Source organism: Melanostigma gelatinosum, assembly GCF_949748355.1.
Source record: "Melanostigma gelatinosum genome assembly, chromosome: 22".
NCBI lineage: Eukaryota > Metazoa > Chordata > Actinopteri > Perciformes > Zoarcidae > Melanostigma > Melanostigma gelatinosum.
In genome coordinates, this window is record NC_136655.1 from 10,964,735 (window position 1) to 10,979,990 (window position 15,256).

Below are 15,256 nucleotides of genomic sequence, written 5' to 3' on the forward strand. Positions count from 1 at the left end.
AAATAATAACATCCAGCCAAGTTGAAACACCATAACCATGACTGCTGTTCACCAACTAGCTGCAACTAAAAGTTACTGAAGACCAACGGATTCTTTGTTAGGAACATTTTTACATGTTACGACTCCATATCAGATGAAATGACTTGTGCTAGTGAACATCTTTTTCCGTGCAGATGTTTCAATGATGCCAATTTTCAAATGAAACTTTGTTGATAAAACATATCACATTCATACAGAGCTCCCACTCTGATTTGCCTTGCTATTGCGAGGTGGTAAACTTCAGGTCCTCGTCTCTTCTTTTCACCGTCCGCATTCTTAAAAAACATGATGTTCACCCTCCGACCCCACCCCCCGACCTTCCACGTGACAAAAGATTTCACACCAACTGAAAGCCACAAAAGATTTATGCTCGGATTAGGTCGAGCCAAAATCTCAGCGCTGCAATCAGCCCGTGATCTAAAAAGAAAATGTGGAAGCAGTTCTTCAGCGAGTGAGTCCCTTCGAAGCCACACTGTGGCAAAACAGAAAACGCAGCTGACCCCGTCAGCTCGGTCCAAGGTCTCAAGAAGACGAAGGAGGTTTGCTTTTGATAAACAAGTTGACTGCACAGGAGGAGAAGAGGGGAGGACTGAAAGAGTGGTAAGAAGAGGGGACATGTAAAGCAGGGACAGAAAGGGAAGAGGTCCTTGATTCGTTTTGGAAGAACATTCATCTATTGCAGCTTTCACATCTCTGCAGAAGTTCAGGGCCGGTCGCATAACAAAGCAGAGCTCACTGTAGTGGTCCCCAGAGCAGCCAGATTAGGTGGCTGACCAATTCTGAACCCCTATAGAGATATGAAACACCGACAAATCTAAACATCCAAACATTAGGATATCCTCAGTCGAAGGACGGAAAAGTGCAAACGGCACCGAGGAAACCGAACGGGGGGGGGGGGATTCTCAGTTCACATCGATCCGGTTGGTTCTCGGAAGCCGTTGAACCGCAGCCTGTCTGTCGGGGCTCCTCAGGGCTGAGGGTTGCCGTACATCAGCGGTATGATGAAGGCAGAGATGTCGTCTCCGGAGCCCAGACGCTCGTTGGTGATCCTCCAGCCTCGGTCTCTCAGCACGCCACGCGCTCGCATCACCAGGTCTTGTGCTGCCATGGTGTACCTGGACAGCAGAGAAAAACAACAAGGAAGCCTGTGATCCTCAGTATGTGGGGCCGAATAGTTTCACTAGTTAGTCATTATACCGTCCCACTGGATTATTCTCAGATTTTTTTATGACATTAAAACACGTGAAACCAGTTAAACCAGTTGCTCTCACAAGTGTGAGAGCAACTGGTTTAACCTTGAGAGAGAACCGGTGCCTGTTAAATAACACCGTTTAACAGTGTGGTGTCACAATGCAGACAGACACACTTGACATTTACTGGAGAACTAAAGCAGTAAAGCTGAAATTAAACAGAAAGTCTCATAATCAGCCCTGCTCTGAGGTTCTGTTTTGTTTCTTTTCATTCATTCGGTTCCCCATTTTATTTTTCACCTCGTCTTTCCCGCCCATGTGATTGCCCTGATTAGTTCCACCTGTGTCTCATCACCCTCCTTTCTTTGTGCGTTCAGTCTTTGTGCTCTCCCCTCTTTTGTCAGTGCACCCACTGTGTAGCATTCAGCCTTTCCCCCCCCCCTAGTGTTCACTTTATTTCCTTCTATCTTGTGGATTCACTTCCTGATACCGATGCCAGACAAACTGCTTTTGAACTCGGTCAGCGTTTTTACTTCAATTAATCATAGAAATCACTCTGCCTCTTACTTTTCTGCATTTGGGTTCAGTTCTAGTTTCTCTGCGTTGCTAACTGTGACAAAAACAAAGACCGACAAATAAAGAAGCAGCAGACCTGTGTAGGTCATCGGCCTCGCAGTTGGCCAGGAATGTGGCGACGGCTTCGGCTACTTCCTGGTTGGAGAGGACGTCCCAGAGGCCGTCGGTTCCCATCACCAGAACATCGTCAGCCCCGTGCTCGTACTGAATCAGGTCGTACACCATCACCTGCATGCCAAAACATGAAGAGTTCATTAAAAAGTAGCCGTGAAATGAATCGGCGTCTGACACGATGTCATACCAAAGTGAAAGATTCCTTGTAAGTGGCTCGCAAGATCAAGATTCACACTCAGAGAAAAGGAGCTGAAGTTTTTCCACCACACTGAAATCCATACTGACCAAGCCATCACACTACTCAACGCGTGGCGTTTGTTTTCACAACTTAATGAAGTCAGGGCGGTTTTCATTCACCGAGCGCATCTCGAGAAACCACTTGAAAGACTCTGCTGAGGGATGAAAGAGAAAGACGGAGACACAGAGCGCCGAGAGGAGTTCAGTCTTCCACGTGAACCTGGTATGAACCCCGGTTATTAATGAATTAAAGATCAAGCAGGGAGCGCTGGGAGGGGAAATGTAAAACTCTATAAGACAAAGTGCAACACATCAGGAGATGAAAGAGCTTTGAAGCCAGAGCCAGACAGGTGAGCTTAAGTTCTCCCCACAGCAGAGGACCCTTTTATTCAGACAGAGACACAGCTGTGACTGTCGGGCAGATACGACAGGCATAGACGCAGGGCAAGTCATGTGTTTGACTTATCCTCTCACATAGGACATGTGTCGTGAGTCTAAACAAGGTCAGGAATGTGGTCTGGCAAGAACTAGGACGAATGGAGGACAGAAACATCTGCGATGTGTGATTAGGGTCGTTAAGAAGTTGGTTAGTTGAGATTGTAACCTGCTCCATTGGAAGAACGTCTGAGGGTCAATGGGTTTAAGGGGATAGATGCACTATTCCTCATGTTTGGAAAGCCGAGCATGACAAAATGAAACACAGGCCAGCTGCAAGAACAGTTCCGACCTGCTGCCACAATCTGTAACTGTTGGCGGTGAGATGGCGTTCTTATCGCTGCCTTTGTTGCCACATATTCTGTGTGTCTTGGCTCGTTACACCTGTAGATCATTACATATCATGGCGTCCAACTCGGCAGATGTCTCCATGCATGAAGTCCATAGATAACTGCTGTGTTGGGCCTAATAACAGGTTGGTATAGCCTTGTAAAAAAATGTAGCCTTTAATTTAGAAAATATTGTTCTCCTTACATTTGGTTACAGAGAAGAGTGAGTCACGTCTCCATGTTTAATGAATTATAAAGCAGCCGAGCAGCTAATTAGCCATCTAGCCAGCAAACTGACTGCTGGCCTGGTACCTTTGTTTGAATGAGAGCTCTTATGTTATGAAGCAGAAATAAGGTTTCCATTTACGTAGACATGAAAAGGGGATGGCGTCATGAAACAGAAATATGTAAATGTCTCCCTTTTGGTTTAACACAACACAGTTGGCCTTTGAGCACACTTCGGTCATCAATGACTGCGTTTGTGTCAGCAGGCTATATTTGCCGAGTTGGCTCTTACCTCAGGGCAACAGGAAAGGAACGGTTTGATGTAGATGTTGGAGTCATGAACTTTGAGGTCATGGTCACCAAGCCCACGGGTCACGCCGATGGTGGCCAACACTCGTGCCTGTAAAAAAAACATAGACCGGTTCAGCTTTCTTACTTACATTTTAAATTTTTTTTACAAAGCATTTCTGTCAGAAAAGCTGCTGTTAACCATTAATGAATGTGTGGCTGTTCCCATAGTGACCGACAGTAACCACGTTGACCTGTTAGCTCCCTGTCAGAACACGTGGGCGGCTCACAGTGCAGTGTGTTGCAATATAGCTTTGCATTTTGGTGCATTAAATGTAAACTTATTGGGTGGTGCAATAAACAAATATCACAATATGCGACTGTGTTCAGAAGTGTTGTAAGCACGAGGATATTCCTTTCGATTTCTATTCTAATAATCAAATTCCACCCGTTCATCGCTGTGTGAAAACCCGTTTTGTCAACAGACATTCATCAGACAACACTGGCGCTGTGTGGTCGTCAGATGGCGTATTCCTTTAGCTTTGTCTCGCTTCGCATAAAACCGAATTGATTGAAATAATGAAACAAACTGACATGACGGAAAATTCCAAATGTTTTGTGCAATTTATTTGGTGGATTGCTTTCATTTTGGGTCACTTCTCCTCATCCCCTGCAGTCCAAGTGGGGATTAACTTCACTTCTCAGAGAGACGAGTGTCATCCCCGAGTGGTGTGTGTCTGTGTGTGTGTGTGTGTGTCTGTGTGTGTGTGTGTGTGTGTGATGTAGCTACTGGAGTGAAATGGATGGACTGTCTCCTCTCTCTTCGAGTGAGGGTGCACGTTGACACACACGTGCACGCACAGTGTGGCGCTCGCACATCAGAGGCAGAGTGTTCGCCCACTCTCTGGGTGGCTAGCAAGCATGGGGTGTGTGTGTGTGTGTGTGAGTCAGATTGACAACGTTAGAGCGAGTGATTTTCTCTGCAGTTCTGAATTCCAGAGTAGATGTACAGAACTTGGAGTAGACTTACACACACACACACACACACACACACACACACACACACACACACACACACACACACACACACACACACACACACACACACTTACCTTTTTCCCTTCCCCATATATTAGTGGAAACTTGAGATCTTCATCCCCGACGGTCTTGTACGCCCTTGTGTTTGAGGAAAGAATAGAAAAGCAGAACAAGACCGAGAGTTGAATCTTTTCTTTTCTTCCTGTCTGACACATTCACACTCAAGAGGCACATAATGGAGTGAGTGAGTGAGAAGAGCCTCTCCCTCAGGTGCATCATCATCCATCCAGATGTAACTAACTACAGTCGGACTGATGCTTTCTCGCTGAGATGTCTCGCATCTTTCACGGCGCAGTTGAGCCATTCAGAATTAACCGTGCATTAAATAGTGGGACTTGCTGGAGTCCATCTTCCGAAAAGCGGTCAAAATTGGTGCGGCAGGAGCCAAAATATCCTGACTGTTAATCCCTAGAATGGGACAAGCTCCAAACAACCTTACCTTGATGACATCATTAGAACTATTTTTACATTAGAAATTATAAAAAACTGTTGGCACAGGCAGAGTGGGGTGTGATGAATGAACTGATCTTGATGAGGCAACATGGTGAAGTGTAAAGTTTTAACATCTTTATTCAGCGAGAGAACATTGAGGGGGGGGGGGGTCTTCGACTACACGAGCGAACAAGACAGAAATGAGTTCAGAAGTGCACAAACGGAAGCAGAAGATCTGAAAACGCACTAAGAATACGGAGCTTTGATGTCTGACTGAAAGACTCTGCGGCTGACGCTGATGTCCTTAAACTAGCTAGATGAGACTCGGTGTCACCAGTTCAACGGAGAAGATCAACAACTTCAAACGGCTCCACGTCTGACCAGGGTTTGCTCCGTATCTCTCTCTCTCTCTCTGCCCATTTGTCTGTCTCAAGAGCGAGATGTGTACTTTTCCCGTCCCAAAATGCAACGCTCGGTCTGGCTTCTCTGTGCCTTTGTGTCGGACCCTCGCTCGTCAAACTGAACACCTCTTGATCTGAACAGTGAGTCACACGCTGCTCCGACCTATCCGGGATGTCTCTGCACGAGAACCATCCTTCTCACTATTTGAGTTCCACACATTGACTTCTTCATTATAAATGCCACCGTTTTGCGCTTGCCCGCTGCTCAAATGTGGGGTTTTGTATCTTAACATCCTCGGGTTTTCGATGTGTGCTTATGACAAGACAAGCAATTTCAAGCCCTCGCCTCGAGCTGATGAACCTGAATGCTGCCTTGCTCAGGGGCATCTCAGAAGTGTCTGCTAAGCCCCAGCAGCCAAAGGTAGAATAATTATAAATCTCTTGGCTTTCTCAAATCCTACAAACTTATTCTCCAGCTGTGATGGCCCCTCTGTTTGGTTCCCTCTGCTTTGCTTTCCATCTCCAGGGCTGCAGACCTGATTGGAGAGTAATCAGTGGCATCGGACACACCTGGGCCCGGTGTGCCTCGTGCTTAAAAGCTTGAGCAGCAGAATTCTTCGGATGGCACCGCTCCTCTCGCCGCAAACCTTTGTTGTGGCGTTTGGTCTCTTTTCTTTGTTCTTCCACCCATGCAGCACATTTTCATGCTTTCACTCCCTGCACTGCCTTTACAGTTTCCTCCCATCCATTTGTCTGACTCCCACACTTTTTGGGGCGATGAATCACTTTATTTGCTCAGTATACCCGAGATATGTTCGAGATAGGAAGAAAATCAGGGAAAAAAAAAAAAAAGACTTCAAACTACTTCCTTGCTTGGATGTGAAGGGAAACATGAACAGTAGTCCAACACAGTGGCACATCCTGGCTGGCACATATCTGCTCCGGAGGGGCGGTCTGGTGGTGAAATATACATCACAATGCACACTATGTATGTGGCTCTATGCGCCAGTGAGCGAGTGTGAGTGAGCGAGAGAGAGAGAGAGAGGATAGCGGTAAAAGCACATCTCATTACCGGCTTCCTCTGAAGCCACAGTCAAACAGCATGGTGCCCTGCCAGCCCACAGAACACTGCACATGCATCCATCTCTGCTGTATCGTCATATCATATCAAGTTAGGCTGCTCCCTCATTAGCTCTCTGCATGGTCTCTGGCTGTATCGGAGGCTGTGAGCAGCAGCAAGGGAGGGCAGCTCATGGAATATTTTTCTTATGATTGTTGAAGGCGGGTGCAGCTGGAGATGTCTGTTTGCCGTGCCATAACATTAGCAGTTTTCACTTCCATCTTAAAGCACACATGTTGAGGATGGAGGGGTCCGCCATCTTGACGTGCTTCGTCTGCTCGGTGCAAAACAAATAGAGCGTAAGACAGATAATGAACAAAAGACGGAGGGAGACTTACCATCCGGTCATGGTGAAATCTCTGTAGAGCATCCTCTTGCCCACCTCCTTCCTCTGAACTCTCCGGGGAAATTCCAGGTGCGTGAACTCATTTCCTAACAGGTGAGGCTGCATGAAACCCTGGAGGACACAACGATGGTCTTCAAGTCAGTCAAGCAGCTAAATGTGTGCAGATCAAACCACGAAAGCCATCCACGAAAGCCATCCACGAAAGCCACGAAAGCAAACACTCCTACAGCTCAGCGTTTTTCTCACCAGGAACTGGAGTCGCTGTCGTTCTGATTCTGGTGTGAACTCTGTCGACACAGGGATGATCTCGTTGTTTCTAATGATGATAGCCCTGCGGACACAGAAACAAAGTTGGGAGAGGTAATGTACAGGCAAAAACCTTGACGACCATATTTTTGAGGTGTGATAATAAGCCAATGGATGTGTAGCATGTATGCTGTGGAGGCGTAGCAGCAAAAGAAGGTGAGAAGGGAGAGACAGAGGACGCATGGAACAGCTGACTACCCTTCGAGTGTCGGCCAATTTCCCTGCTGAGGTTGGCCACGAGAGCGTCCAAAACAGCGGGAAGGCCGTCACAATGCACTGACATCACATGTTTTTGGGTTCCTGTGGTGCGGTGTGATTATCAGTGCCTGATTTAGAGGCTCTTTCATGTAGTGGACAGAAGATAAGCACACACACCTGCTGTCGCCTGCATTCCCGATGTAGAGTTTTCCAAGCAGGTAAACCACCGTGAGAGCCGTACAGCCTCCTGTGATGTTGTGGACTTGCTTCTCCCTCTCAATCTGGGCATCCTGGGAAAGCGAGAGACGGTTGTCAATCTTGAATGAAGATTCACTTAAGAAGCACAATCGGGGGGGGGGGGGGGAACCTCTCACATCTAACCACACAGTAAAAGTAAAAAAAAACAAATCCACACTGTGTGCAGCCCACACAGGCAGAGGGACGGTTTAAATACATGGACTCTGCCGTCGTGTATTTAATAACATTCATAAATACGACTGTGAGGACGTGAAGGAGGAAAATGATCAGGAACAGACACTGAGCAAGAAACAAGTCTGAGATAATCAGATCGACTTTCTTTTTTTTTTTTTAGAAAGACACTCGATGTTTAAGCATCGTTGTAGACTATTGATCGCCACACACACACATTTCATAATGCTCATTAACCTGTTTTCAGTTTGTTTGTCTGTAATTTCTCCTTTTTTTTTGCATTCCAATCTTGCAGAAGCCCTGCAGACAGACGGTTGACATCTTCCTACAAAGACGACGGCTTTAAATGACGCAGTGAAAATCTCCTACAAAGGGATGTCAAGTCAAATGTAAGAGAGCTTCTTTTGGTGGTGGTGGGTTGATCGGAGGGGAGCTTTCACAGTGATCTTTTTTATCTGGCTACCGCAGGGTCCAGCTTGAACAGCGTGGACTGTTTTCCATCGCCATCTAGTGGTACTACCGCATAGACTTTGGCTTCTTCAGATACGTCGCCACAAAGCAACTGAAAAGAAACGGTGAAGGAAAAATAACAAAGAAACACACAACTGAATGTTACAAAATAAGGAAAAAAAAAAAGTTGATTGGCTTGTAGCTGTTTCTTCAGTCATTTAGGAAGTTTCTGATAAAAATGCCTCGTGAAAAAGCAAATTACGTATTTAGTCAGATGCTGCCCTTGAACTACAGAAATCCGCAGTGCGTACGTGTGCGTTTAGCGTTCCATCAGCTCAGCTCTCTGAGGCCAGATGCCGAAATGAACTGTAAACAGACACTAATAAGGTTGCGGTGGGGAAACTATCTGCACGAGCACCTCTGTAAACCGTCTGTGTGTTGGTGAATGTGTGTGTGTGTGTGCCTTTCTGGTCTCGGGTCAGAAAATCTGTGTGTGAGATATTGTGACAGCAAAGACTAATTCAGCAACTGATACCAGCTTTGGTTTATCTGACTGGATTTGCATATTTGCTGAGTGTTCATGCAAATATGTACTGCATACACACTGGCAAAAATATACAGTTTGACGGGTCATGCACTCCAATGCTAATATTTCACTTCAAATAAGAAAAACAAAAAAGGAAAATGTGGTGAAAATGTTCCTTTTGTTTCCCATACATGAAATCATAATTCATTTCAATTAAATATCAGGATTTGTGAATCTTGTGAATTTATTGTGGTGTGACTGCATTTCAAGATATTTTAGTTCATATATCTATATGTTATTATATGACACATCAACTGACCTAGACTATAATAAAACGTAATAAATACACTTCTAAATAACTGAACTATTTGCCGACCGTCAGCTACAGAGAAACACATTTCTGCTTATGAATTTAGGTCACGAGTCAACTGTCCATGATCTTTATAATATTTAGTTGTTGTCTTAATGAAATGATTCATCGTTTGGATCCAAGAGCCAGAGGTGACAAATTCAAATGTCTTGTTTTAGTTCAAGCTCAATGATATGCGAGTGTGAAAACAAATGAGCTAGCACCAGACTCTCACCATCTCTTTAAAGGCGTTCTCTATGGCTCCGACCACCAGACTCTCATGCTGGATCTTCTTCTCTGTAAAGAAGCGAGGCGGAGGCGGGGTGTTGCACGGGGAACTCGGCGCCCCTGCGGCCCCGCGCAGGGAGGCGGCCCGGGTCAGGGCCCGGTGAGGGCCCGGGGTGTTCCCCTGGAGGTAAGGGTTGCTGTCGGGCTCCTCGCCCAGGACGGTCGGGGGGAAGGAGGCCAGGTTGCGTAGGATCTCGATGACGGCCTGGAGCTGGCAGGCGATGTGGTGCTGTAGCAGGCGGGACGCGACGACTGCCGCGCCTGAGCCGGCGTGGCCGTCGAACAAGGCCCAGTAGTGGAACACCAGTCCTTCACCGTCCTGCAGACACATTTACGAAACATGTATATTCATTTATTATCAAGTGGAAAGTTCAACAGCACACAGCGAGGGAGCAAATTAACAGCGGAATGAAATGTAATCACATCACATCCTTTGGTTTTAGGAAATCACTATTTTCTGATATTTTACTGATAAAGTGAGAAACAACCAATCGATTAGTTAACATATGAACCTGTAGATTACTTGATTATTGAAATGATGGTCAGTTGCAGCCATAAACGCATCATTCTAGACGCATGTCACAACTAAACACACAACGGGAACCCTGAATGGCACATAAACAGCTCCACATATACAGTACATGAAGTACATGAATGCACTCTGTAAACCCTTTGTGCATATGCTGAAACATTGAGTGTATTTGTGTCTCCTTACCTCTCCCAGCTTGCCCTCTCCGTTGGGCAGGGAGTTGCGTCTCTTGGCCGCGGGGGTCTTGCTGGGCGTGGAGGGAGGGCAGTAGCTCATCGGCCTCCGTCTCGCTACGACCACCTCGCAGCAGGCCTGGTCCTCGTTCAGTGCACTCTTACCAGCATTAATCACCCTGCAACAAAAAGGCACGATACGAACAGGTTGACTCATTTCATAGACATGCAGAGGTCCTAATATCAAAATCCTCATTTGGCAACATACTTTTCGGGGATTTTTTCCCCCCAGATACAATTTTGCTGCGAGCAACAGATGCGCCACTTGCTGCGATTGCCCGGCGTGTGACAGCTGTGGTCCGGAACAGGCGGTTGAATGAAAGCCGACGTCGGATGCTTTTTGTTGGATGAAACAGCAGCACTGTGGTCTGTCATGGTTATCATGGCTCAATGCAGGACCACAGCAATTAGTCTGGAGAGCCTGCAGCCGGAGGTTTCTATCTGTGCACATTTATCCTCATTTCACCATTTGCAGGAAGAATAATCGTTTTTTTTTCATTTCCCCGCCAATCACGGTTCATTCGGAGCAATTAGCTTTCCTCCCATTCGGAACAAAACCCAATTGTCAGACATCTAATGCCCTCTTTGTTTCTCGACCCTCTGCAACAGATTCTGGGCCAGACAATGGCCCCAAGGATGAGATAATTATTTGGCGAAGCACAGTGCTTCATATAGCTTTGCCTCCGTTTAACTGAGAACGTCAGAGGAACAAAAACAGCGAAAGATCTACGAGTACAATGCATGAAACAGTCTTTCACAGTCTAAATTTTTGTACATTTTCTTGAATGTTTTGGTCAGGATTGCACCACCACCTGACTATCAGAGATAAGAAAACACAACGGCAAAATGGGAGCGTTTGAATGGAATGCAAGAAGAATGGATGGGTTCTTCTTCAACATGAAGTTGTGATAATGGTGGAAAATGTACGCTAAAAATGTGCTTGTTTTCCAGTGTATTTATTGGACAGGCGCAGTTCTAAGGGTGGTTTAGCAAACAGTCAATTCTTAAAGCACTTCAACAAAAAAATGTGAATACGTCACTTTATATTGTCTCGGACTTTGCTTCATTCCAAAAAGAAAAGGAAACTTAGCAGAGTTCTGCTGTTTGGATTGTGAGCAGAAAAGAGAGTGTGTGTGTGTGAGGTGTGAGAGTTAAGAGAGGCGAGAGCCAAAATGGCTGCTGTAATGACAACACAGAAGGCTTTAATTACAGATGAATGGCGGTACGAGCTGAACTCATTAACGACACCGGTCCCAAAGAGACACTCTCGAGTGTCAGTGAGAGTGTGTGTTAAAGAGAGAAAGGACGATGTGACTAAAGGCATGTCATGGAATAATATCCTGGATCCACGCTTTTACATCAGATTATATGGAGGGATGTGACATGATTACCAGTACACTGGTGCTTCTCTGCTATACTACAGTGTGTGGTGCTGACGGGGCAGCGATGACGAGCATACTATGCAAAAAAAAAAAAAACCTGTTCACCAAAGTGCGTTAAGACGAGTCAGCAGTCTGGAGCAGGAAAGCCAAGGACAGAATATGAGGCTGCATCTTTTTGAACTGGTTTACTACCCTGAGAGTGCAGCTGGCTGTAAATAGAGCACCCATGACGAGACTAATACCCAGATGCTGCTGGTGCAGAAGTGGATGCATCATCCTCTTGCACGTGAACACCAGCTTGGGCTCTCAGGGTGGATGAATGCCGTTTATCCATGACGCCGGAGAGCAAAAGGGGATGCTGGGGATGGATGTGGGTCACAACAGGTGCGGGTGTGTTGTGATGGATACCTGCAAGCATTTAGGCCTCCACAAGACTTAACGCACATATGCTTTATATCAAATGCCACTGTGATGATGATGACACGTTAAAGGCATCAGCAGATTTAAGAGCAGTTACTTACTCAGCGTATCCGGTGGCCCACGGTAATCTCCTCGTCTCCTTCAGGATGAGGATGGGCCGCGCTATGTGGTCCGCGGAACACTCGATCTCATCCTGGGACAGCCCAAGGAACTCGGGTCGCATATATGGGAATTTCAGCGGCAGCTCGGAACCAGCGTTGTCCCCTCCGCCGGAGCTGCCCCCGGCCATGAGTCCGCCCATGAACCCGGCCACCGCAGACTTGACCCGGGTGAGCATGTTGGTGGCGCGTCGCGGCGGGGTGTCCGTCGGCCGGTGCGCGGCGCCGCGGCTCCCTTTCCCCGGATTCCCCCCCAGCTCGGCCGTGCTGGTCGACGGCAGGCTTGATGGAGGATAAGAGGGCGGCGGAGGAGAGGAAGAGGAGGAGGAGGAGGAGGAGGACCTCAGACGGTTAAAGCTTCATTCATTCAGAGCGGAGACAGCAGCCGCAGCCGGAGGAGAGGATGATGAAAACGGCTATGATGCACAAACAGCTCGGCCGTCGTGAACGCGGAAATACATTGAAGATTAACGGGTCATGTGACAGAACCATGGATTCACACTGCAAAAAAATCTCAATTCCATGTTTGGTCTCCACGTTTTTATAAAGCCCACAATACATTTTATTTAAAAAAAGAAATAAAGTAATATAATCATATAAATATTAGTGATATAAAAATAGAATATAAAACAGCCAGTGGTGTGGGATAAATCTTTTTCTTTGTTTGATACTGTATGACAATTGTAATCGACATTTGATGTGATGAGTCATTGTTAATATAGCTCTATTTTGTAAACAGTATGGGTTATGCTACACCTCTCTACTGGAAAAAAAGGAAATTATTATAACGGATTCTAATTTATTCATGCAGGACTGTAACGTTCGTATAGGCTCAATGACTGTTATTTTTTGCAGTGCAGGATGAGCAGCTTACAGAGGCTGACAGCAGGTTAAAGGTGACAGCCCGACAGTCTTTACACGGGCTGTGGAAACCCTGCCCTTGTATTGTAGATTGTCCTAATCAAAATATGATATATTGCAATGTAACACGTCATACCGGACGCTTGTATCATGACAGAAATGATTATGAGTGATATCGCGAGGACTTTCCTTTAATAACAGATAACTTGAGATGCGAGCGGCTGGAGCTGTGCGTACGCATGCGCATCATAGGACAACATGTAATCAACTAAAAGTACTTTAGACATAATCAAGCAGCCGAGGGAGATAGTGTTGGTAAGCGCAAACATTTACATTTGGAATACAATGGAAACAATGAGTTAACATGGTATTTTTCCCCTTCTTCTAGTATCATGATTATTATTAATATTAGCATAACTTGCTCTTTAATTCGCGAGGAGGGCCCCTACTGTACTGTTCGACCACTCACATTTAGGAAAAGAGCTGCAGAGCATCAACAGAAATCTGTTAATGGACAAATCATTAACATTTACAACCGTAAACATGATGGATTATTCCACTGGAGGAATCCCTTTTTTATGACCGACAATAGAAACTGCAGACTTGATGACTTATCAAGTCATCAAGTGAGAGTCTACTCATGAATTACCAAACGTTATGACTGCAGCCTTGATGGTCCACTATCAATCCAACCTTTGACTAATTATTGATGAATTGCTAACATTTATAACTTCATTATTGTTATGTATGGGAAGCGGCATGACTGTGGGGAAAAAAAGGAAGGTATTGTAATACACACGGAGTCCCAGTAGATAGAGCCATTACACAAACGTAGAGCAGGTCTGACCTGCTGATTACCCAATGATGACTGTGCAAGGTACCAAAAGTATTGATCCAGGAACTGCTTCAAACAATATGATAATGCTCTTCTGTGAAATAGCAACAATAAATACAACAATAAATGGTCTTATGTCAACAGTTCTGTCATTGATGTTCGCTCCAGGTCTTGGTCATAGACCAATATTCTTTGACTTCCCCAACACTTTCGTTGAGGAAGCTCAAAGGTGTCACAGGGCTAAGAGCCAGAGGCAAGTTAATAGCCTGTTATTTACACCTGCCTGACATTGTCTATGTGTGATTTGATTGAAGCAAGGCATGTGATGGGTGTGTCTCCTCTGTCTGCACATAGCTGGATAATGACTAATATATGCCACCTGTTTTACTGGCACCCTTGAAATGAAAGTATTTCGCATTTACGTCGTGGAAATATAAAAACCTGCTTTTTAAGGCCACGAACTCCAAGAATGACTTGAGTTTGGCTGTGCCTGGAATTGAGCGTTGCGGTTACCAGCTCACTTGTCCCACTGGTTGAACGCCTTCATGGTCTTGCTTAGATGTTATTGCACAACACTGCGTTTCAAAGAAGTTAAGTGTCTGCTAGTGAAACACAAGTGAAGCTATTGCGCATGCAGTGACGCTGCAGGGTCGCTGTTGACACACGTACCAAATACCTTTGCCTCTTTCTACCCCCCGTTAACCCACGTTTTGGTAACCAGCCATTGGTTGCCATCAAGACCATCAGACAACCTGAGAATAATGAGTTTGTGCTTGGAAGTGCCACATGGGTGATTTCTTCCCTGTGTCATTCCCAGCAATAGAACGGTAGGAGGTGCACATGTTGCTTGGAGACATTCTTGACAGTTGTTTTGTTTCCTTAACAGAACATGTTGCTCCGGGCATCACAAATAGGCCCAGACACTGATTTATTTATAGCACCTTTAATTATCTTTTTCTTTTGTCGTAACAATGGGTCAAATGACTGCTTTTTAAAAGTGTTTACTCTCACGGCTCTCACAGTGTTGTTGTTTTGGCCCAACCCAGATGCTGTTTTCAGCAAAGACAAGTTCTGAAAACACGACCTGTTTGGCACCAACCAGCAGACAGTCACAGTTAACAACAACATAGTGGAGCATTAACCCGCTAAAGAGACAGATGTTTCCCCTCAGAAGTTGGTCAAAAAGAAGAGTAAACATTGGACTTCGCCAGGTGGTCAGAAACCCAGCATAAGTGCTAGTGGGGCTAATATGTGAACTAACTGTTTACTGTTTGTCATATTGAATTAAAATGTTATATTATGTAAACGTAAAAAAAAAGAAGTGATTATCCTTTTTTTTAAAGACTAAGAATGTCCTTCCATGCTACGTTCAACCGTGCAGTATGTTTTCCATGTTAGGGCATGCAGTAGCATAAAGGAAGGAAGAGGAAGTTTTCTTTGTGGGGGAGTTACATGTCAAGAG

The 15,256-nt window shown here is 45.6% G+C and overlaps 1 protein-coding gene across 1 annotated transcript; it reads right to left on the reverse strand.

The window, feature by feature from the left end:
• Positions 1 to 1,006: 1,006 nt before the first annotated feature.
• Positions 1,007 to 12,454, reverse strand: LOC306796005 (protein phosphatase 1H-like; the record flags this gene model as incomplete). The annotated part of the gene is made up of 10 exons (XM_079294766.1): positions 12,042 to 12,454; positions 10,092 to 10,257; positions 9,324 to 9,695; positions 7,512 to 7,624; positions 7,077 to 7,161; positions 6,823 to 6,941; positions 4,546 to 4,609; positions 3,438 to 3,545; positions 1,882 to 2,033; positions 1,007 to 1,154 (listed from the first exon to the last, which is right to left on the reverse strand). The coding sequence occupies exons 1-10, from the start codon at positions 12,275 to 12,277 to the stop codon at positions 1,007 to 1,009; spliced, it is 1,563 nt and encodes a 520-aa protein (XP_079150892.1). The 5' UTR covers positions 12,278 to 12,454.
• Positions 12,455 to 15,256: the final 2,802 nt, after the last annotated feature.